Genomic DNA, 23,562 nt, shown 5'->3' with positions numbered 1-23,562 from the left:
TTTCTCCCATTATGTCCTGCCACATTCCCTGTGGATGTGATGAGCACTTTTTTACTTCAGACTTTGAAACAGTTCTTTAGCTACCTGGGAGTGTTGTCATTACCTGAAGCTACATGTATCCATTTAGTTTAATCCATTCTCAGAGGAGAAATGTAACCTGAAGTTATCCTGATGTCAAGAGATTTTAAAAAGAAAAGAAAAAAAAAGGGACAGGCCACGAGAAGGAAGGTATTAAACAGAAACCAGCTGCTTTGTGTTGAGCAAATAAAGTATATGAAGTAGAAGTAAATAAAGCTTTTGTATTCATATGTTTTCTTTCCACTTGAACTTAGATTGTAGAATCACTGGGAAATTTTTAGATGGATTTTTCCAGTACCCTTCCAAACAAGAACTGTTTCAAAATATGATGAGAGTTTAAACATGATGTCTTTTGATGTCTGAAATAAGGGGTCATTACCAAAGACAAGTTGTTTGTCTGGGTGTGCAGTGCATCTGAGAGAACAGAAAATGTCAAACCCTTCACTGTGAGCCTTTCCACAGAGGTTTAAATAACAGCATTAACGAAGGTGTGACCCCTCTCATCACCTGCTGCCTTTGTCTCTTGCAGGAATCTCCTTTATGTGTATCCACAGAGCCTTAACTTCGCCAACCGCCAGGGATCTGCCAGGAACATCACAGTGAAAGTGCAGTTCATGTATGGAGAGGATCCCAGCAACGCCATGCCGGTGAGGGGAGGCCTCTGTGCTCCGTGGGAAGGGCACAGCACTCCTGGCAGTCAGGAAACTCCTGTCTTAGAACCTCACTGAAATGCATTTCAAAAGAGCAAGTTCTGAGGAATAGAAAGTGGTATCTCAGAGCAAAGAGTGCATTTGTGTAGAGTTTGCAAGGTAGCAGTGGAGCAGCTGGAATTTAACATGAGATTATTGATTATAAGGGTGGTGTGGTCCTGGCAGATGTTGCCCAGAGAGATTCTCCATCCCTGGAAGTGTCCAAGGTCAGGTTGGATGGGGCTTGGAGCAACCTGAGATAATGGAAGCTGTCCCTGTGTCATTCCTGAGATAGGATTTAAATTCCCTTCCAGCCCAACCCATTCTGGGATTCTGTCTTTGCAGCAGACACTGCTCGTGGTTGGAACAGAAGCTTTCCTTCCATGACAAAAGAATTAAAGGTGACAGCTTTGTTCAGGGCCATCAGTGATCCCCACTCAGAGAAGATCTGTGCAGGGGTGGTTTCATCCTTCACTTCTTCTGCCATGTCTGTGTCCATGTGTCACTGGAGTTGTTGAAATTGTGCCTTTTCAGTGACTAAGTGAAGTGCTGCCTGTAAGTGAAGGGGCAGGGAACAAGCAGGTGTAACTGTACAGATGCACAATAAATGGAGCTCTAAATGTCTCTGCAGGATTATGGAACAAATTCTTGGCACAGTTTTATAGGGAGGTTCCTGTGTTTTTTTCCTCTTTTTGCAGGTCATCTTTGGCAAATCCAGCTGTCCTGAGTTTTCCAAGGAAGCATACACAGCTGTGGTGTATCACAACAGGTAAATCACACTGCGAAAGTGCAGTTACTCACCAGTGCCTGGTGTTAATTATTTAACAATAAGCATCTGGACAGCACTCACAGTGACCACAGTGCCAGTTGAAGCTGTCCTTAGAGTTTTGTGGCAGCTGGGAGACAGAGTCTTTGTTTGCTGTGGTACAGATCAGCTTTGTGTGATCCTGAGCACGTAGCCCAGCTCAGCAGATGCTCCAAGTACAACTCCAGTCAGCACTCATGAATATTTATGTTCCAAACTCACGGGAGCAGGTGCCCCTGTTGTTTTCTTGGAGCCTTTTAGACATTAGGTACAAATTTGAGCTACTTCATCTTGAAAATAATTCCATTGCAGCTGGGGTGAGGGGTGCTGAATCCAGCAGGAACATTTTCCTGGCTTTGCAGCTATGCCAGGGAGAGATGTTCCAGGGGAGATTCCTGTCCTGCAGGTCGGGCTTGTGACAGTGTCCACATTGAGACAAGAGTTTATTGCTCATGTGGTTCAGTGCCTGTGTGAGGAGGAGGCTGCTTCCCTTTTTTTTTTTTTTTTTGTGGATTAGAAGTTTTTCCAGTCCTTTGTGATCAGAAAGTGAGCTTTAATCCCTTGGGATAGCCCATACTCTCCCTTCCCTGCAGATCCTTTAACTCAAATGGTTCGGTTTCGGTCTCGGTCTCGAGCACAGGGTAGCAAACCACTGTGGGTGACTCAGCTGAGGCTCTGCTCTCTGCACAGATCTCCTGATTTTCACGAGGAAATCAAGATTAAGCTTCCAGCCACTTTGACAGACCACCACCACTTGCTTTTTACTTTCTACCACGTCAGTTGCCAACAAAAACAAAACACACCTCTGGAGACTCCAGTTGGCTACACCGTGAGTGTCTTTCCATCCTTATATTTTTCAGCACAAATGCAAACATTCAAATGCATTTGCTGGCTCTTTGTTTAGCATCCCTGTGAACCCATATCCCATTGGGGAGCTTGGGAAGTTGGCAAAAGCTCAAAGGAAGCCTTAAGAAATGTGTGGTTTTGTTGTGTCCTTCTCCTTGCAGTGGATCCCGATGCTGCAGAATGGCCGGTTAAAGACGGGTCAGTTCTGCCTTCCTGTGTCATTGGAAAAGCCACCACAGGCTTATTCAGTGCTTTCTCCAGAGGTGAGCTGAGTTCTGCCTGCTGGAAACCAACAGAATACATGTGAGAAAAAATGAGAGGATGTATGTGTACATATCTCTGTGTGTGCATTTATTTATTTATTTCTTAGAAACCGTTAAATTCAGACAGAATTTTAGGGGTTTTGTGTGGCTATGTGTGTGTGATCTGACCAAAATAAATGAAAAGAAATGAAACTGTAATGAGCAGAGCCTAAGCTCTGGTCTCTGTCACATCCTTTCTCTTTCTTCCTCAACCTGCAGGTTCCTCTCCCTGGGATGAAGTGGGTGGATAACCACAAAGGGGTTTTCAATGTGGAAGTTGTTGCTGTGTCATCCCTCCACACTCAGGTGGGTGTCAAGAGCAGTCACTGGAATAAAATAATCTTCTGACACTTGAAATGCTGTCAGAGTTGATGCTGTGAAGGGTGTAACAATCCCTCGTAGTGAAATCACAATCTCATTTTCAGTTCTGAGCCAGCCCACCTGTTTTTCCACATTCTGCTGTGAGTATATTTGAGAAGTTCTGCTCAAAAATATGAGTGGTTTGGCCTTTATTCACAGCAGGGTGAATGGCCAACAGTATTTTCAGCCTGTTGTGTTTGATACAACAGCTCCAACACAGCCCAGGCAAATGATGTTTTCTTGTTCTTGTGTTCTTGTTTTCTTGTTCTTGTTTCCTTGTTCTTCTCTTTCCCCTCCTCCTCTTTTGATTCTCCCTGTAGTTTCCCTCTTTGATCTGAAAATAAAGATGACAATCATTTTGTTTAATCATTTCAGCTTTTGTTTTATTAATTCCCACCGTGTCATTTTGATGGGGTGTGTGTTTTTTATTTGTGCTGTAAGTAGTAATGTGATTTTAGTGCATTTTTGTCTGGTTTGTCTGTGGGTCCTCTAGTTTTGCCTTGATAACTTTGAAAGTAGAATTAGAATTAAATATGGGCAGATCTCTCAAAGATGATCCATTTCTACTAATTTTGTGAGATTAAATGGCCAGATAGAAAAATGAGGGTGAGAACCCATCCATGCGACACAAATCCATAGAAAATGAAGATATTTTGGGGATTCTTGCTGATTATTGGCTTTTTGCTTGTTGTAGGACCCTTACCTCGACAAGTTCTTTGCACTTGTCCATGCTCTGGATGAGCACATGTTCCCTGTGCGAATAGGAGACATGAGAATTATGGAAAACAACTTGGAAAATGAACTGAAGAGCAGCATTTCAGCTTTAAATTCCTCTCAACTGGAGCCGGTAGTGCGATTTCTTCATCTCCTGCTTGACAAACTGATCCTTCTGGTAGTAAGACCTCCTGTCATTGCAGGCCAAATAGGTATTTTATTTAAGTTTTATAGAGAATTACATAGCTGAAAGTTTGACACTTCCAATTTTATCATATTTATGTAGAAGTAAAAAAGTCCATTTTTATGCTTTATTTTAGTGCCACTAATATACCAAGTGTCTCCCAGATAAAACATGCTGGCATCCAGATCTGGGGTGATATACACAGGAGCAATATTTAATATTTAATGGAAAGCTTCTAAGAAGGACTGGGAATTTGGTGTCCAAATTGAGCCACGAGAAAAAGAGCCTGATTTTCCTGGATGCTCAGCATGTTTTTAGCACTGGAGCTTGTTAAGCTGTGTCCATCCTGACAGAAAGTAGGGATTTCAGCCTTATTAGTCACCTTGGACAATCTGGAAGTAGGTAAAACAGGAAAATACAGATGCTGCATGTTGCTGCTGTGGATCTGATACTGCCAGCATGAATTAAACCCTTTTTTTGCTCCCTGTGAAGGGCTAAGCTCTGGCACTACAAAAAATCTCAAGTTTAAGTGAGGATTAGATCCTTACTATTTAAAACAGCATTTTTTGCAGGTTGGTTTTTTTTTTTTTTTTTTTTTTTTTTTTTTTTTTTTTTTTTGTAGGAAACCTGAATTTGGACGTGGTGGAATATAAGGATCTAAGACTGCTTTAAAAATACTTCAAAAATTTTTCATAGCTGTATAAATTATTTATGTAATCTTTCTGGGAAAGAATTTACCTGCATTTTTATTTTATATTTTAATGTTCTTTCACTCTTTCAGTGTTCTATATTGGTTTAGTTGGTTTGTATGGAATATTATGGACATTAGTGATAGGATTTATTTAAAAAAAGATTTTCATTCTTTAGCTGCTGTCGTTTTCCTTAATTTTTCTAGCATATCTGCTTCAGTCTGTGTGTTATTTTTTGTGCTCATTTTCAGAGCAGCTTTTTTCTCTCAACAAAATGAAATTGTTCATTTGATACAGTTTGTATTTTGGCTAAGGCTTAAATAGAAGAAATAATTAACTGAGAAAAGCATGATAAATATCCAAAGGGCATTATCCATCAATTAAACAAAGACTTGCTCTTGTTACCATTGCAGCTGATGACCAAAGTTGGGCTGGTTCCAGAAATGGAGCCTAAATTCATTAAGTTTATTATTATAAAAGTGGCAGCTGGTCACTGGAGCAGCTGTCCTGCTCTCAGGCTGGTCAGACGCGTTCAAACGCCAGGCTCAGTTTGGGATGAGAAATGCTTGCTAGGCTCTAAGAAGCCCCACCATTTACCCTGTAGGAGGTGGATGAAGAGCACATTTAGGATTTCCCCTGGCTCCTGCTGCAGTCTAAACCAAACTCCTCCCTTTTTGCTTTCAGTGAACCTGGGCCAAGCATCTTTTGAGGCGATGGCATCGATCATAAACAGACTTCACAAGAACTTGGATGGCAACCAGGACCAGCATGGCAGGAACAGCCTGCTTGCTTCCTATATTTATTATGTTTTTCGCCTACCCAACACCTATCCCAACTCACCATCACCAGGTAGCTCTGTTTTTTTTTTTTCTTTTTCATTTTTAGTTCAAGTTTGTTAAAAGAAGGCAGAAGCCACTTGCTGGCAGGGGCTGTGTGGCTGCTTCCCTGCCGGGCCCTATTATTAATTTGCCAGTGTAGCCACTTAAAGATGAGTTTAATTACTGTTAGTTGTGTCAGAGGTTCAATAATTTGATGATTTTAAATACGTGTCACTGATGAAGGATTGTGAATTATGGCAAAAAACTGGGGTTTAAGGTTTTTTCCTATGAGACAGGTGTGATGCACTCCTGGCCTGTCATGTTTCCCAGTTTCCTTCACAAGAGGAACTTTAATCAAGTTCCAGCAAAAGTTTAAACACTGGCTGGATGGAATAGATATCCAAAGGGTATTATCCATCAATTAAACAAAGACTTGTAGTTGATGACCAAAGTTGGGCTGATTCCAGAAATAGAGCCTAAATTCATTAAATTTATTATTTATATAATATTTTGCATATTTTAATGCATGTGTATACACACACACACACATATATATATAAAACATGTTATTTTTATGTATACGTATAAAATATAGACATTATATATTTAAAGCAGGAGTGTAAAATCCTATAAAACACATGTCTGGGTACAGGAGAGAAGCAAATTAATCCCAGCCTTGCTGAGAGCAAGGGATGGGAAAGAGGTGGCATGAGTGATAGCCATGGAAAACCAAGTTTTGGAAGGAATGTTCCTGCACAGACTGGGGAAGCTCTGAGAGGTTTTGGGAAGATTTTGTACCTAAAACTGTGCCCACCTTTGGTGGGTTTTGAGTGTGAGGTCTGCAAAACATCCTGTTAGCTAAAGACAATCCCACAGGGATTGTCTGCTTCCCAGTGGATAAAAAACAGCTTTTTATTCCTGGAGTGACCGGGCAGGGCTGGGTGTCCTGAGGGTGGAGGATGGCCAGAGTGACCAGGCACTGGAGGTCTGGGTGTCCTGAGGGTGGAGGATGGCCAGAGTGACCAGGCAGGAGAGGCTTGGCTGTCCTGAATGGGTCTGGGTGATGGAGGATGGCCAGAGTGACCAGGCAGTGGAGGTTTGGGTGTCCTGAGGGTGGGGGATGGCCAGAGTGACCAGGCAGTGGAGGTCTGGGTGTCCTGAATGGGTCTGGGTGATAAAGGATGGCCAGAGTGACCAGGCAGTGGAGGTCTGGGTGTCCTGAATGGGTCTGGGTGATGGAGGATGGCCAGAGTGACCAGGCAGTGGAGGTCTGGGTGTCCTGAATGGGTCTGGGTGATGGAGGATGGCCAGAGTGACCAGGCAGTGGAGGTTTGGGTGTCCTGAGGGTGGGGGATGGCCAGAGTGACCAGGCAGTGGAGGTCTGGGTGTCCTGATGGTGGAGGATGGCCAGAGTGACCAGGCAGTGGAGGTCTGGCTGTCCTGAATGGGTCTGGGTGATGGAGGATGGCCAGAGTGACCAGGCACTGGAGGTCTGGGTGTCCTGAGGGTGGAGGATGGCCAGAGTGACCAGGCAGGAGAGGCTTGGCTGTCCTGAATGGGTCTGGGTGATGGAGGATGGCCAGAGTGACCAGGCAGTGGAGGTCTGGGTGTCCTGAATGGGTCTGGGTGATGGAGGATGGCCAGAGTGACCAGGCAGTGGAGGTTTGGGTGTCCTGAGGGTGGGGGATGGCCAGAGTGACCAGGCAGTGGAGGTCTGGGTGTCCTGATGGTGGAGGATGGCCAGAGTGACCAGGCAGTGGAGGTCTGGCTGTCCTGAATGGGTCTGGGTGATGGAGGATGGCCAGAGTGACCAGGCACTGGAGGTCTGGGTGTCCTGAGGGTGGAGGATGGCCAGAGTGACCAGGCAGGAGAGGCTTGGCTGTCCTGAATGGGTCTGGGTGATGGAGGATGGCCAGAGTGACCAGGCAGGAGAGGCCTGGCTGTCCTGAGGGGCTCTGGGTGATAAAGGATGGCCAGATTGATCAGGTAGTGGAGGTCTGGGTGTCCTGAGGGTGAGGGATGGCCAAACTGACCGGGCAGGGCTGGGTGTCCTGAGGGTGAGGGATGGCCGAACTGACCAGGCAGGAGAGGCTTGGCTGTCCTGAGAGGCTCTGGGTGATAAAGGATGGCCAGAGTGACCAGGCAGTGGAGGTCTGGGTGTCCTGAGGGTGAGGGATGGCCAGAGTGACCAGGCAGGAGAGGCCTGGCTGTCCTGAGGGGCTCTGGGTGATAAAGGATGGCTGGACTGACTGGGCAGGCCTTGCTGTCCAGAGGGGCTCTGGGTGAGGGGTGGCCGCACTGACTGGACGTCCCCGCAGGTCCCGGCGGCCTGGGGGGGTCCGTGCACTACGCCACCATGGCCAGGTCGGCCGTGCGCCCCGCCAGCCTCAACCTGAACCGCTCGCGCAGCCTCAGCAACAGCAACCCCGACATCTCCGGCACCCCCACCTCGCCCGACGACGAGGTGCGCTCCATCATCGGCACCAAGGTACGTCTGTCCTGTCCTGTCCTGTCCTGTCCTGTCCTGCCAGGGACCCCTCAGAGCCCCAGCACCTCCCAGTCCTTCCTGAGTACCAGGGAAGGGCTTGGGGGTTGTCCCAGCCTCTCCTCAGCCTTCTCCCAGCAGTTGCCGTTGGCACTGCAGGAACGCCGCTCCTTGGAAATGTTTCTGACTTTTGGAGCCGTCCTGGAGTGCGTCTTCCACAAGTGTGGGGGCTGAGGGCAGGAGACCTTCTGGATTTGTCTCCCCCTCACTTTTTGCATGGCCAGCAGCCGAATCCTGAGCCCGGCTCTGTTGTGTCTCCCCAAACCTTGCACCCTCTTACCCCGCTCTTCCCTCCTAACCGCAGACTCCTCTGCATTCAGCTGCTCAGGTTTCTCTACTCCTCGTGTCCAGAGTGGGTGTCTTGCACACAGCAGGAATATTCCTGCTCCCTGCGTGGCCCAGAGAGGGTTTGGGATGCTTGGTGAGAGGCACAGTCTGGCCAGCTGAGCACAGGGGGACTGACTCCCACACTGACTGCCCACCCCCCAAAGTGACATTCCAGGGTGGGTGCAGAGCACCCAGCATAGTTGTGCTCTGGCTCTTGAGGAACCATAAATCCATCTCCTCCTCCTGACTTCTGACTGCACAGAACCACCACAGTCCCAATCTGAGCCCTTCATTTTGTGCCTGAAGTAGGTGGGATGAGCCAGGACAAAGCAGTGTTGGTAATTCCCTCCCTTGAGAGGGGTACCCAAGCTGCTTTGGGGTTCTCTTTTTTTTTTTTTCTTTTTTTTTTTTTATTCTTCAAACTGTGATAACTTCATCAGGGTGAGACTCCTTCCCACCATGACCTTTCACTCTTCCAGCACAGGTGAATTCCTGAGCCATTCAGGGAGTTTTTAAATTCCTTTGGAAGTTTAGGGAGCAAGGTTGTTACCAAAGCCACCACCCTGACCAGACAGGCTTGACATGGCTGATGCTGGGTTTTATAAGAGCAAGAAAAACACAGTTTGAGGAAGAGGTTACCAATTTTAAATGAATAACCACATCATTTGCTGACCAAATAAGAGGCTGAAGAATTGTGAGTAGGCAAATGATTATTTCTTACATCAAAGTCTGGACTTAGAAGTCTTGAAATATTTTGAAGACCACTTCAGTATCTTGCTAATTAAACAAGCCTGACCTTTTGTGAAATGCCACAGGCACTGATGTGCATATGGAATTTACCCAGGCTATCAGAAGTTTAACGTGTGCTGGCTTAGTGAATAATGTCACAGTAGAAAACGAAGAGTGATTTTCTTCCAGAGGTGTAGTTCAGGTTTTAAAGGGAAACCTATTCTGTGGATAATTGTTGAGGGAAAAGTTTCCTTTAGGGTAGTCTGAGCATCAGGAATGAACCTCAGTCTGGCTATACAGACTTTTGGTTGAGTATAATTATTTCTGTTCCTTAGTATCAATAGACAAAAATAAGACACTTCCTGAGATGCTGACATGAGTGAAAGGGTGCAGAAATCCCTGTTGTTTCTCCTAGTAATGGCTTAAGGAATAGATAGATTCTAATTTGAAGTGCAGATTCCCTATCTCAGGGAGTTTTCTGCTTTAAAACAACTCAAATTGTGGGGTTTTTTGTTGTTTGAGGGAGGTCTTCAAAGTCGAGTCTTGTGTTATTTTTTACTCTAATGTAAGGTGTTTAGGGGTGTGGTTGGTATAAGTGCTTTAAGTCTCCCTTTTCCCTTGAGTCTCCCTTATCTCCTCTTACTTCATTTTGAAAACTCTTTACAGGATTTGGAAGATTTCTGTTTATTGTCACAGCAGAGGAGGTCTTAGGTCTGTCGCCATCATTTGTGAATTGAAACCATGTAAATTTTATTCCCTACTAAAGAAAATTTATTAAATGTCTAAATATACATGTTTCAAGTGATCCTGGAATGCTGGAGATGTGCTGGGAAAAACCCAGAAGACGTTGTGGAGTTCCATTGCTCTGCCAGTGGATTTTCACAGATGTGGGTTATGTTCCTGCACAGACCCAGCTGCAGGTTGAACCCCAGGGGCAGCACAGAATTTAACAACAGCTTTGTGAACTTTGGAGTGACTCTGCCAAGCAATAAGGAGCTCCTGTACTCTTTTTGTTTTCTGAAGAGGAAAGAATCCTTCCCTTTCAGATTTTTACAAAATGACTTTTGCTTCTGCAAACACAGTGTGTGTTTAATTGTTATCCTCAGAACCAGAGCGACAAGATTAGGAAACCCTGAGAGAGAAATGTGAGGGGGATAAAGGCATTTTCAAAATTAGTCCTGATTTTACAAAACAAGAGCTTAGTTCAGCATTCTGCAAAGCCTATTCGACTTTAAATCACTGTGAGCAAAATAAAGCATGTTTATGGGGCTGAGCAGGGCACAGGGCTTTGATTTATTCCTGCCAAAAAGTAATTGAGATTAAAACACTCTCCTTATGTGTTCAGTATTTTTTTTATTGGACATCTTAAGCAAAATTACAGCACTGCTGAGCTCTGCCTCGAGGAGCTCGGTGGATTAATGGTTTGAATCCCAGGTTACAGCTCTCACGCCAGGTTCAACCTTGAGGTGGATTTTAGTTTGCTGAGAGAAATAAATGATTTGGCTTGGTGGACTTTGCAGCTGATGCTGATAACTGGGATGAAATGGGCTGCACCTTTGCTTTGTGTATTGGGAAAAAGCCCTAAGTTGGCACAGAAATGAAGATAGAAGCTCTCACTCAGTTGAGGGTTGTCAGAATCAATGTGTGGCATTTATAAGGATTTGTGTCTGTCAGAGCTGCTTCCTGGGACCCAGGGAAGTCCACTCCATCCCCCTGAATGTTCCTGATTTGGGAGCAGCCTGGGTGACAGCACAAGTATAAATTTTTCCTTCTTTCTGAGTGTCTTAAGGAGAAGAGAGCAGAGAGAGGAGGGATCCACAGTAATTTTGCCAAAATGATCCATTGCAGTAGAATTTTGGAGTACAGGCTAGATGGAGCTTTTGAAAAGCAGGATGTTTTTTCAAATATTTTGCTTGGCAAAACAGGTTGGTTCCAGAAAAGGCACGTGCTCTTTCCTCCCTTTGCCACAGTGCCCAGAGGAAATGCCAGAGTGTCCATGTGAAATCCTGTCCACAGGTTATTCTGCCAGCAGTGCTGGACTTTTATTCCATAGGCAGTGAGCCCTGTGAGGATTGACAGTCAGCCTCTTCAGTTTCTCAGAATTTTTGTAAGAATTGTAGAGCTTATGAAATCTGGGCTACCCTGAAGGTGCTGGAAGTCTCAGAGAGCATCCTGATATCTCAGCACCAGTTTTTCTCTGTCACAGTGTAAATCTCACCTGGCTCCATGGGAATGGGTTTAAACTGAGCAAAGGACAAATAGGATTTTTCAGGAGGAGGAGAGTTTTTGAATGTCAAGCATTCCAGACAGGACAGGCCAGACCAGAGCTGTTGACAGGATTAATGTTCTGTATGTATGTGAGATATAAAACAATCCTTTGGACTCGATGTCTCGACAGGCACCTGAGAACTCAGGTTCTAAGTGCTGATGTGTTTGCAGTGTACCCATTTTGAATGCTTGCAAGGACTGAACTTTGACTGCTGTATGGCATGCAACATGTAATATTTCTTTCCTTTCCCAACTGCTTTCTGTCACATGCCCAGGGCTTGGACCGCTCCAATTCCTGGGTAAACACTGGTGGTCCAAAAGCAGCCCCATGGGGATCCAACCCCAGCCCAAGTGCAGAGTCAACACAGGTGGTGTCTTCGGTAGAGGTTTTTCTGCCTTTGTTTTCCCTGATGTTTCCCTGTAGAATATCTTCCTTTCAGTGCATATTCCAGTTTTGGTGGTGTTTTTTTTTTTTTTTTGTTTTTTTTTTTTTGTAATTGTTTATATGGCAACTTTTCAGTTTGATTTTATAAATTCTCATCTTCTTCCCCACCATCCCACCACACTGCATGAAAAACCTCCGATCGCGTGAACGTGTCCCCCCTTTCATTTCAGTGGTTGCTGGTCTGTGAAATGTAAATGCTGTGACTGCTTTTGTTTTCTTTTTTTTTTCTCTTTCTCTCACACTAGTTTCAGCTTCAGGTGGAGCACATTTCTAAGTGGGAACATTAATCACAGCTTCATAGTTTTGTCCATGTTTGCCATTCCTTTCGATGTCGTGAGCCATTTTGCCATTCTCATCAAGCATTTAGTACTCATCGTCCAGTAATCCTTCATGACTTGTTTGAGTGGAATATTGTGAACCCAAACTGATTGCCACATATGAAATTCTCTCTTAAAACATGTCAATTTGAGTGCTGGAGGCAGTGATTTGCCAGGGCCAATTGTATTGTTCTGTGTTGCAAAGTATGAGAACTTTACAGCAGCTTCAGTCAGGAAGAGTTTATTTAGCCCCCATTGCCTGCTGCTCTCCACTGCATGGTTGCCTTGAACATACCTCTCAACTGCTCCTCCTTCCCAGTTTATGAGCCTTCCCAAAATATAGTCCAAGTTCACTTGCTCTCTGGCAAATTATTTCCATCAGAAGCAGAACTTGAATGATTTTCCCCTTGACCATGGCAGCAGCAGTGTGGCTGTGGGTACATCCCCCCAGGCTTAGCCTCTGGTGGATTGAGAGGTATGGGCTGAAATTCCAAATATTACCTGTGCATATTGATAAAATGCAGCGATGGAAAAGTTTCATGCTTTGCAGCATTGTCTTTGTACATCAGAACATGCAGTTCTTTAAATAACCTATGTCTTAAAACCAATCAGAATTGCTGTCATTTTGTTTAGACCCAATCTGTAAATGCCTAAGAGTTTGAGAATGCTTAAAAAGCTGTAAAAGCCCTACAGTTGGAAGAGTATTTTTGTAAACGTTCTTTGTCCTTGAGCTGCAAAACCCATCCACGGCAAACTTTAATGTCCTGTCATCATTCATTCATCTCCACTCCGTAGGCTACGGATCGAAGTTGTAATCGTATGTCTTCGCACACTGAGACGTCAAGTTTCTTACAAACATTAACAGGACGATTACCAACCAAAAAGGTAGATTTCAGTGGAGACAATTGATATTGTGGGGCAGGGAGGTCAAGTCATTCTGAAAACATGATGCAATTTATTCTTTTATTTATAGCCTGATTATTTTTTCCCCCCCCCGAGGTCATTAGGAACTGCTGGTGCTTAACACCTCTGCATATCCAGGCTGTAGGGAATGTGAAGTATTTGGAGTTGAATTGGGAAGAATTAAATGATCAGGAGTTGCTTGTCTGATTTAATGACCATAGTGTTTGGGGCCAGTTTATTACTGGCTTTCAAAAAATATGAATAGCACTGTCTAGACATGTAAATGATGCATTTTGTGTGCAAAATGAAAATGTGTTGGATGGCTTGGTATGCTGAGCTCACTTATCCAGGTGTTAATCCAGAGAGACTCCAGAAAGGGAATGGGAGTCACTTTGAAAGTGAACTCCCTTACAGGAAATGAGGACCTCGTAAACAATGTCAGAAAGGCAAAATGCCAGAGCTTTTGTTTAAAGAAAATGTGGCCGCTGCCGCTGTCAGTCTGTGGGTTGGTCTTTTCTGAGAAAAGAAATCCAAGAGCTGTTTCAGCCCCGTGTTTCTTTCTTACTGCTTTAAGTCCTTTCTCACAGTAAATACACATTTTTGTACAAATCATTTTATATGTCCACTTCTTACTCCTTTTTCCTGCGAAAATCAGACCAGGCAGAAAGGTAGACTTTTTAAACTAAACTAATTTGAGCACCAACCTTTTTTTTTTAATTATTATTTCTTGGGGGCGGGCGGAAAATTCTTTTGACACTTGAGATTCAATCCTGGAGCGAGATGCTGTGAAACGTTTCTCACATCACATGTCATAACCTCATCCCTCATTGTTAGCTGGGGATTTCTTTATGGGATGCCACCGCTGCTGTCATGTCCTCAGTTATTTAGTTTGCTTAACTCATTGTTTGCCATACTTGCCACGGACCGTGCTGACATTTCTCATGGGGGCTGTGTTGGGAGCTGCTCTGGAGGCTCGGGCTCACTCTGGGTTTGACTCTCTAGCTTTTTCACGAGGAGCTGGCCCTGCAGTGGGTTGTGTGCAGCGGGAGCGTGCGGGAGGCGGCCCTGCAGCAGGCCTGGTTCTTCTTCGAGCTGATGGTGAGCAAACACCTTCCTGATATCTCCCAGCCCCTGCTTTCAAACAGAACCTGCAACAGCTGCAAGTGGCTGTGCTGTAATTTATATCCCCATAGGTGAAGAGCATGGTGCATCATCTGTATTTTGCTGACAAACTGGATGCGTCGAGGAAGAATCGTTTCCCGGAGCGCTTCATGGATGACGTGTCTGCACTGGTCAGCACAATTGCTGGTGATATAGTCTCCCGCTTCCAGAAGGTGATGGCAAACAATTACACTGAGCCCAGCTGGGCCACCAGCCCTCCTGCCTCTTGTTTGCTTGAAAACACACAGGGTTCTTCATCTGCTTTCTGGTTTTCTCTTCCTTCTCTCCAGGACACGGAAATGGTGGAGCGGCTCAACACCAGTCTTGCGTTTTTCCTCAATGATTTGTTGTCCATCATGGACAGAGGATTTGTTTTTGCTCTTATTAAGACCTGCTACAAACAGGTGATTGCAGATAAACATTGTGGCTTAACTGGGCTGTGGCAGAGCCTGCTATTGTTTGATTTCTCTGGACAGACAGTAAAATATGGGCACAGTTCAGGTCTTCTTACAGCAAGGCATTCTCAGAGGTGATTTAGGGTTTACGCCTCTCTGATTACACTCTTAACTGTTAATTAGAAGTCACTCCCTGGAGTGAATGGACATACACCAGGAAGGGAGAATTATTCCCTTTGTTCACCACATTCAGAGTAATTGAATCAAAAATTAGTGGGAGGTTCTGTGAGGGAGCTCAGACTGTCATGGTCTCTTAAGGACACGGTGACCCCTGATGATCATATTGATTACTGAGCTCCTCTTCCATCCTTTGGGGCATGCAGGGTGTCCTTCCCCATAAGGAGGGCACCTCATTTGCAGTGTGACAGGGAAATTACCCTGAACCACAAAGTTTTGTTTGACTACAAGCATCCATTCTGACACTGTGTACAAAGAAGATGACAAGGGATCAGTGGGAAGTGGGACTAAGCTGGGACTCATTTTCCCTGTAGAATCTAAAACATTCTCTGTAAGGGGCAGAAGAACAGCAAGAGCATTTAAGATTTTAAGCTGCCTGCTGTATATTACATATGTGTCATTAATTATATTTTTATATATAAAAGATATATGTATAAAAACCAACCTGCATCTTGGAGCTGTTAGTGCATCACACTGTGGTCCTCACAACTCCCTGCTGGAATCAATAGGATGTGGGAATTACAGAATCAAAGAATGGTTTGGGTTGGAAAGGACCTTAAAGAAAATCTTGTTCCAACCCCCCAGCAGGTGAAGTCTACAGTTCTTCATTTGGTTATTTAAATACAACTGATGTATAGATTTTGGATTGAGAGATATGTCTAGGATGTGTGTGGCTCCTGCACATCAGGAACTGAATTTCTGGCACAAAAAAGTGCTGTGGACGTGGGTGTGACCATTTAATGACACCAAGCTCTCCAGTTCTTGCTTTGGGAGTGATTTTGGGTGGGCCCGGAGGGCTCACCTTGCAGTTACACTCTCTTTTGGTGCTGACTGCAATGCTGTGGGCTGGATTTTCCAGGTGTCTTCAAAGGTGTATTCCTTAACAAATCCAAGCAACCTGGCATCTCTGAAGCTGGACTTCCTGCGCATCATTTGCAGCCATGAGCACTATGTCACCTTGAATTTACCCTGCAGCTTGCTCACACCACCTGCATCTCCATCACCATCTGTGTCTTCAGCCACTTCCCAGGTACTGAGAAATTTGGGAAATACAAGTTGGGCTTGGAGCTGAGAATGAAATCCTCTGAGGCAGTTGTATCACTGTACCTTCAATCCCCCTTGCTAATATTTTTGGAAGCGTTTAGTTAGGAATCAGTTTTTCCTGCCACAGAGGTTCTGATTTCTTTTGATCTTTTATTATTGAGAAAAGAGTGCCCATATCCCTCTCCTGGTAGTGACCACACACTGTCCTTAGGGACCTGGTCCCCTCTTGTATTGGACAAACACAAATAAGCCATAAAGGAAAATACTTTGTCCAGTTGCCCCTTTCTGGCAACACAAGGGATTTCTGAGCTCCCTGCAGCTTAGTCCTGGTCTGCTCAGAAAAAGTAATTTGAATTAGTGTGTCAGTCAAGTGGATTAATTAGTTGCAAAATTACATAAATAAATCAATGAAAGCCTTCTTCAGCCTGAATAAGAGCATCCTTGAGTTGAAAGTTAAACCAATCCACTTTTAAAGGTTATTTGGTTTAACTTTCCTAACAGGGGAAGACAATAACAACAAACAGAATTAATGGAAGGGTTACTGAGCTGGGATGGAATTTAAGTGTAGATGTGCTTTGATCCAAACAAAAAAGGGAAAAGGCATGAGGTTGTCTTTAATTCTGAAACCTGCTTCTTATGTATTTCCTAAGCTTTGACTTTTTTCAGGATGCAGCTTCTGAAACTTGATTTTTTTCAGAGTTCTGGGTTCTCCACCAATGTCCAAGACCAGAAGATTGCAAATATGTTTGAGTTGTCTGTGCCTTTCCGCCAGCAGCATTACCTGGCCGGGCTGGTGCTCACAGAACTGGCTGTCATTCTAGATCCTGATGCAGAAGGGTAAATCTTCACAAAGTCTTGTTTTTCAAAGAGCTTTCTGTAGTTCTGAGCAAATGGTGGGTGCAAAGAAAGTCCTGGCATGGCCAGAATTTATATAAATTAGTAAGCTGTGGTAAGAAAACAGCAATTTAAGAATCTTCTTTCTTCTTGCCCCTTCTGTTTCTTCCTTATCCCAGACTCTGTAAACCTGATTTCAGTCACATTTTTCCAGCTGAGAAGAGGGAAAGAGGTTCCTGCTGGAGCCCCCAGGTGCCACAGGGGCACTGCTGGAGCTCTGAAAGGAAAATAGCTTTTCTCAAATGTAACAGGAAAATCATTTCCAACATTTAGGAAGTCTCTCTTGCTGGTGGTTTTAAATGTTACAATATATTTTGCCTGTGGTTCTCCCAGCTCTTTTTAACTGTAAATTGTGCATTAATGAGGCCCCTGTGGGTTACACAAATAGACAAATAGAGTCAAGCATGCAGAGTTTGTCAGTGACTTGCCTGGCTTGTGCAGCAAATAATTTTCTGCTGTAGTCCTGACATCCAGTCTGTTCCTTGTGTTATTTAGGGCTGTTTTCTGCCTTGCCTCTTTAAAATGGGTTGCAATGGAAATTATTGATTGCTTCCACAGTCCTGAGTTCCCTCACAGACATTTTTCTCAAGGTGGACTCAGAAATATCAGCCGAGTCAACGAATGCTGATGATTCATGGTTAATTCTGCCCCTTTGCCAAGATGTCTCTGGAGTTAAACATTCATTCTGTTTCCTCTTGGAGAAGAAAGTGATGCCCTAAACTGGAATATTTTCCTGTATATATACATAACACACTGCAGTCCCATTTGTTTTGGCCTGAAATGGAAAAAGCAGCAAATCTTTACCCATATGTGCTGTCTGCAGAAATCCTTTTTGTGCCAGAGGAGCATCCTGCTCACTGGTTAGAAATCAGGCTCTGTCTCTGAGTGTGTCTGCCCTTGTTCTTCACGAACTTTCTGTTCTCTACCTGCCTACCAAGCCCTTAAGTCTGGCCCAGGATGGTAATTTCTGCACAGAGGAGCTTGCTGGTGTCCACTGGGGACACAACTCCTCTCTCAAGCCTTGTCTAGCCAGAAAAAGGCCCCTGGTACCAGTTCAGCTCTGGAGATCATTTTGATCCAAGCTCCTGAAACTGGGGGCAGATGTATACCTGTAAAACATTTACTTTTTTACTCTTTTCCAGAAAAACCTGGAGTTTCAGGCTTGTTGACTTCACAAGCTCAAACCCTGTGCATTTCTCCTGGTAGATCTATCAGATAAAGTAAATCAAGTTCAGCTCTGCTCTTCCCTTGCTGTGAAGACTTTGAACAGTCATGCATGATCACCAGAAGAGGGTTCACACTTGCCTTCCATAAAATATTGTAGCCAGCACTGGAGAAAACTCAGAATTGTTCCCAGTTCATTATTCTGCAGCGGCAGTGGAAAGGAGTGTTCATCTAGTTGCTTATTGTGTTAGAGATCTGCTTTAGACCTTGATAGGTAATCCAGAGCCTTAAACGTGTTCTCTCCTTGCTCTTTTTGCTCCATTAGCAGGATATGTTTAGTTTTAGCTCATTTTATAAGAACTACTTGGATTGAGTTGGACAGAGGAGCCAGCTCCCTGGTGCCTGGAGGTGTGTGTTGGATACATCCCTCAGTGTGACAGGGTGCAGTGTGACAGGGTACAGAGCAGCCCTGCAGAGCACCTGCAGCCTGAAAAACAGGACAAACAAAGCTTGCAGGGGAAGGGATTCAGGTGAACAGGTGAACGTGACAGGGCCCAGCTGCTGGGCCCTGCACAGTTGTCTCTGCAAACACTGCAGGGATGCTTTGGCCATGACACACAGCACCCACGCTGTCCATCTTGGCTGAGGGTGCAGGTCAGAAGTGAGAAAATCAGAATTCAGCCCTCAGAGTTCAGTGTCAGAGTCGGTTTTGCACAGGTGTGAGTGGGTGTTGACAGAAATCCAGGCCAGGGCTGAGATAAGGGACAGGAGGGAGGGAGGTGAGATCAATTCGCTGCCTTATCAGACAGGAAGAGCAGGGGGCTGCATTTCCTCCTCTCCACCAGGGATTGATCCACCACAGTGCCCACCCAGCTCTGGGAAAGTGACAAAGAAATCCATGGCTCCCTAGGTTGGAATTATGCAGCATTGCTTGGATGTTTTCTCTATCTGCAGTTTTATGGCCTGTGGGATAGTTTCCCTTGAATTTTTAAAAACACCATTTAGGTGCCACACCTTCAAAATAGTACAAAGACTTTTCTTTATCCTTAATCTGAAGGAACCAGTCACTTAAATAAGCATTTCCTTCCTAGTTGTTAAGGCTCTCACTAATTACACAAACAAGCAATTGTAGGATTTCATTATGGCTTGATTAAAAGCCGCAGGGAGGACCTGCAGCTCCGATAGCTGATGTCCTCCCAAGCTGTACTGCTGCCTTATAGTCAACTTCAAACCCCCAAAAATCCAGTCAAAGCCTCTTTTTTTAACCAGAACTCACCTCTACTTTTCAGGTAAAGTGGATACTGCCTGAAATTCAGCACTTGTTTTAATACCTCAGGTCTGAACATTGCAGCTTATGTTTTGCTACTGCCTAATGTCTGAGCTTCCTTGGCTGCTTCATGCATGGGGTAAAGTGTCTTCTTGGCTGATTTGCCTACAGAAGCAAATAGCTGCAGAGAGAGCCTGCTATTTGCTCTGGGAGAGTTTTGCCTCTGCGTGGTGGCTGAGGGGATTGAAAGGAGCAGAGTCCTTGAGAGATTTCAGGGGAGTTTTTGTGTTTCAAGGAGGGTCACACATGGTGCTCTGCAGAAGGGCTCTGCAGTGTTTGCATATGAATAATGACAGAAGCCATTTTGGCTATTTTTCCTTCTATCCCTTCATGTCTTTGCCACTTTTTATTCAGAATTATGGATCTGTAGTCTCCTGTTTTGGTTTAGTAGTTGCATGGGGTAGGGTGGGAAGCTGAAGCAGAAACTTCTTAATCATTTGATTAAAGCCATGTTCTGGTTTAGGAGGGTTTGTCTCTGTGTAAATGGTGTTAAATAGCAACAAAAAAAAAGAATACAATGAATAGTTTTACTAAACCCACTGTCCTCTCAAGTTTCTCTCCCTGTTTTCCAAATTCCCTAAGGTTTTTTCTAAGAGTTTTTAGTAGATTCAATGCTTCAGCATAGCAGTAGCTGGGACTTTGGGGTTTTTTAACAGAATATATGAGAGTGTTCACGTTATACTGAGTGTGCATTCCATGAGATATTTTTGCCCATTTTACAAGGCACAGTGAAAAACCAGCCAACCATCTGTAAAATCCATGGGAGATCAAAAAAACCCATGCAACGGCAGTTCGCACGAAGTTAAAAATAAAAAGCGGGATTTTTTTTTTTTCCTTTTTGAAGCCCCTTAGTTACAAAAGAGAGTTTGCTTTGAAGATATTAACTAATGTGCATGACCCAACTGTCTTTTAACAGTTTATTTGGATTGCATAAGAAGGTCATCAACATGGTACACAACCTGCTGTCCAGCCACGACTCGGACCCGCGGTACGCTGACCCCCAGGTAAAGGCCCGGGTGGCAATGCTGTATCTACCTCTGATTGGCGTGATCATGGAAACTGTGCCTCAGCTCTATGACTTCACAGGTATTTGATATTCTCTGCCTTGGCTGTCTGCTCGCCAGACTTGGGTGTTTGGGTTCTAAAATTGAATTATGAACGCCTTTGCTGTCGGATGAGGTTGTTTCTGAATTGCGATTTGGACATTTTTCGTGTTTGTTTTCACTTGCAAAATGTGCCTTCAATGCCTGTTAACACTCAAGCATTTGCCCACTTGTTGGAATGAAATAAAAAAAATAGCAGTGCATTTTAGTTTACATCCCACTGGCTGATGCAAATGCAGAGCCAGCTTCCATCTGTCTCTGACCTGCTTAAAAAGTCACCCCTCACACTCATACCAGAGTCCCTAAATCCAAAGGATAAGCAGAGTTCCTAATTCCAAAGGATAAGCAGTATTCCTCTTCTTCCTCCTATCATGTGCTCCATCAGCAGTTCATTTTCAGGAGTGCTTTGCAAAGTGTCCCAAAGAGCAGCAGAGGTTATATCAAATCAGGGCAGGGAGTCCAGTCAGGAATAGTTTGGAATTTAGAGTTCTCCTCTACATCCTCTGAGTTTCATGACACAATAAAGCTGCAAGAAGGGATTTGGAGTATTCAGAGGGACAAAAGGTCTGTTGTTAGAAGGGTTTCGGGTACTGAGGTTGTGTAAGTTGCATTTGGGAATTGCTTTCTTTGCTTTCATGGCCTCAAATCATTGTCCTGTTCTTTGCAGGACCCCTTGAGTGGGATGATTTTCAGTTTGCATTCCCAGCTCAGTGAGACCAGCACTGTGGATGGAGTCTGGGGGGTGAAGCCTTGATTTGGGGCTTGACTAAAGTCCTGTGTTTCTCTGCAGAGAGTCACAACCAGCGAGGCAGGCCGAGCTGTGTTGCCGTGGACGATTACGAGAACGAAGGTGGCAGCATGATCAACCAGACAGTGGCCATGGCCATTGCAGGGACTTCTGTCCCCCAGCTCACCAGGCCCAGCAGTTTCCTACTCCCTTCTTCGGTACAAATCCCTCTCTCTCCGTTTCCTGACCCTCAGTCTGTGTCAACCAGCAGATATTCAGCAGGTTCTGTGGGGACCTACATCAGTTTGCAGTTGGGTGTGCAGAGGGGCAGCAAAGGGGACAAACCGCATTTGCACGTTGCTGTGAGTGTATCAAGAGGGGCATAAGAAAATGCCATGGAGGGATAGGAATCAACAAACCTCATAAAGTGGGAGAATTCTCTTTCCTGATAAAGATTCTTCTGTTCTCAAACAATCTTATAAAACCTCTGTGAAGTGCAGTAGTCACTATGAGCTTTAAATCCTGAGAACAAATTCTACCCCAGGTAAATCCCACCTGGCTGAAGACAAGGAGGGGCCATTTTCCCTGTTCTGTGCACAGAGAGGGCATCCTGATTCTGGTAGCAGGCAGACCCTCCCATTTCTGCCTTCTCTTGCCTTTACTCCAGGACCATGACCCCGTTTTGCTGGGGTTTAGGTGCACTCTCAGTGAGACACTGATAGATGCATGAGATAACGTGAAGCCCCTCTGCTTAACCCCTAAGCTGCTGAGGTTATTACAGTTATCTCAAGGGAAGAAACTCACTCTGTGGTGGTTGGAATGTGAAGGCCTGTCCTGATGTGTGTTTCAGAGTGGCAGGCAGCACTCCACCTTCTCAACAGAGTCCAGCCGCAGCCTCCTCATCTGCCTGCTCTGGGTGCTGAAGAACGCGGACGAGAGCGTCCTGCAGAAGTGGTTCACTGACCTGTCAGTGCTGCAGCTCAACCGCCTGCTGGACCTGCTCTATCTCTGTGTCTCCTGCTTTGAGTACAAGGTACTGCCAAGCTGGAACCCCCTGGAGTCCCTCCTGGGCCCTGCCGAGGACCTTTACGCTCCTGTCCTTTACACGACTGCAGAAAGGCATTTCCTGCTCTCTCCAAAGTATTTCCTGTATTCACAATCCCAAGGCCAGGCTTTTCCCATGTTTACTTCCCAGCCATGTGAGTGTCTGTGCCTTGTTCCACTTCTCAATTTGCCCCTCAACTGCTGCAGTGCCGCTTTGAAAAGAGAGTTTTCTGCAGCAATGCTGGAATTTGAGTGTTTTATCTATCTACCAACTTAATCTGTATTCCTTTCTTACTGTATGTCTTCAGATATTTTGAGTTGTTAACTCCTAGCAAATATCCCCAGTTGAAAGACTCTTCCCTCATGGTTTTGTTTGGAATTTGCAGGGCAAGAAAGTGTTTGAAAGAATGAACAGTCTGACGTTTAAGAAGTCAAAAGACATGAGAGCCAAACTTGAAGAAGCAATTTTGGGCAGCATAGGGGCAAGGCAGGAAATGGTCCGAAGAAGTAGAGGACAGCTGGGTAAGTAAAGGAGTCCTCTGTGCCATCCCTTTTTTTCCAAAAGCTGCTCCTCCCATCCCTAACAATTATTTGCACCCATCTGTGGTGTGGGATACAAAGAGGCCCTTAGGAAAGCTGTTGGCAGCATCCTTCCCTGGCTCTGCAAAATCTCTACACCTTTCCTAAATTGCAGACACTTTATTTGCTACTTGATTGCCTTTTTAAGTGAGATCACATCTCATTTATGGGGTGTTCTTGCCTTAGTTTTTTCCAGTGTAGCATCTTCTAGAGTGTCCTGGTCAAAGATCAGAGAGGAAAACAAACTGTCTGATCTTACTCTGACAGCTCTGAAAATGCCTGGACATTTCTGCTGACTAAAGGAGACTTCAAGTAGCTGTAGTGGGCTAACAGGCACCTTCTGGTGATTTCTACTGTTTGTAAAACCAAGTAATTTTTAGGAACACTCAAAATTCAAAGGGTGGCCCAGGGGTTAGGACTAGAATCAGAGCTGTGGTTTTGTCTCCTCTGCCACACGAGCCTGTCCTTGTGGGCTAAGGTGGATAAGTAGCTTAGAGCCATAATTAAGGAATCACTTCAGAGATGGGAACCTTTATTTTTTTCTTTATGTGGCCGGATTACTATTATTACTTGAAATTCCTCTGCCCTCCCAGCAATGAGAACAAAAAATTGTCAGGTGGGAAAGGGGGGGTCTTGGCACCACCCTGAGAACATTCCTGGGTGCCAGTCGAGAACAGCAGTGGTGGAATGCTGAGGGTTGGCACACTCAGGCTCCTTGTGCAGTCCAAGGAAGGGACTCCTCTCACCAGTGAGTGTCTCAGCTGCCTCTCTGTGTCTCATGCCACTCAGCAGTGACAGAATTAGGGCCATGTAGACATCCTGGGTGAGTGCCACAGAGCCTCAGGCTCTAGAAAATCATCTTTGTTGC

At 44.8% G+C, this 23,562-nt stretch overlaps 1 protein-coding gene across 17 annotated transcripts in view; it reads left to right on the top strand.

The window, feature by feature from the left end:
* Window positions 1-23,562, top strand: part of DOCK7 (dedicator of cytokinesis 7) — a 96,195-nt gene that overhangs the window by 51,644 nt on the left and 20,989 nt on the right. For 9 of the 17 annotated variants that reach the window (XR_011001843.1, XM_068198937.1, XM_068198936.1 and 6 more), the window contains exons 15-33: window positions 608-725; window positions 1,466-1,536; window positions 2,263-2,401; window positions 2,580-2,681; window positions 2,940-3,026; window positions 3,775-4,006; window positions 5,352-5,516; window positions 7,804-7,973; window positions 11,630-11,722; window positions 12,912-13,001; window positions 14,022-14,117; window positions 14,213-14,353; window positions 14,471-14,584; window positions 15,672-15,842; window positions 16,554-16,693; window positions 20,158-20,327; window positions 21,135-21,289; window positions 21,922-22,104; window positions 22,502-22,637. Coding sequence is in view for 16 of the 17 variants with exons in the window: in XM_068198937.1 (XP_068055038.1) it covers window positions 608-725; window positions 1,466-1,536; window positions 2,263-2,401; window positions 2,580-2,681; window positions 2,940-3,026; window positions 3,775-4,006; window positions 5,352-5,516; window positions 7,804-7,973; window positions 11,630-11,722; window positions 12,912-13,001; window positions 14,022-14,117; window positions 14,213-14,353; window positions 14,471-14,584; window positions 15,672-15,842; window positions 16,554-16,693; window positions 20,158-20,327; window positions 21,135-21,289; window positions 21,922-22,104; window positions 22,502-22,637 (2,573 nt within the window). In the remaining variant the exon portion in view is untranslated. The remainder of the gene's footprint in view (window positions 1-607; window positions 726-1,465; window positions 1,537-2,262; window positions 2,402-2,579; window positions 2,682-2,939; window positions 3,027-3,774; window positions 4,007-5,351; window positions 5,517-7,803; window positions 7,974-11,629; window positions 11,723-12,911; window positions 13,002-14,021; window positions 14,118-14,212; window positions 14,354-14,470; window positions 14,585-15,671; window positions 15,843-16,553; window positions 16,694-20,157; window positions 20,328-21,134; window positions 21,290-21,921; window positions 22,105-22,501; window positions 22,638-23,562) is intronic. The other 8 variants (XM_068198941.1, XM_068198940.1, XM_068198939.1 and 5 more) reach the window with 3 other exon arrangements.

The sequence above is a fragment of the Anomalospiza imberbis genome, chromosome 9, assembly GCF_031753505.1.
Source record: "Anomalospiza imberbis isolate Cuckoo-Finch-1a 21T00152 chromosome 9, ASM3175350v1, whole genome shotgun sequence".
NCBI lineage: Eukaryota > Metazoa > Chordata > Aves > Passeriformes > Viduidae > Anomalospiza > Anomalospiza imberbis.
Note: the sequence above shows the minus strand (reverse complement) of the source record. Positions and strands in the feature narration are given on the sequence as shown.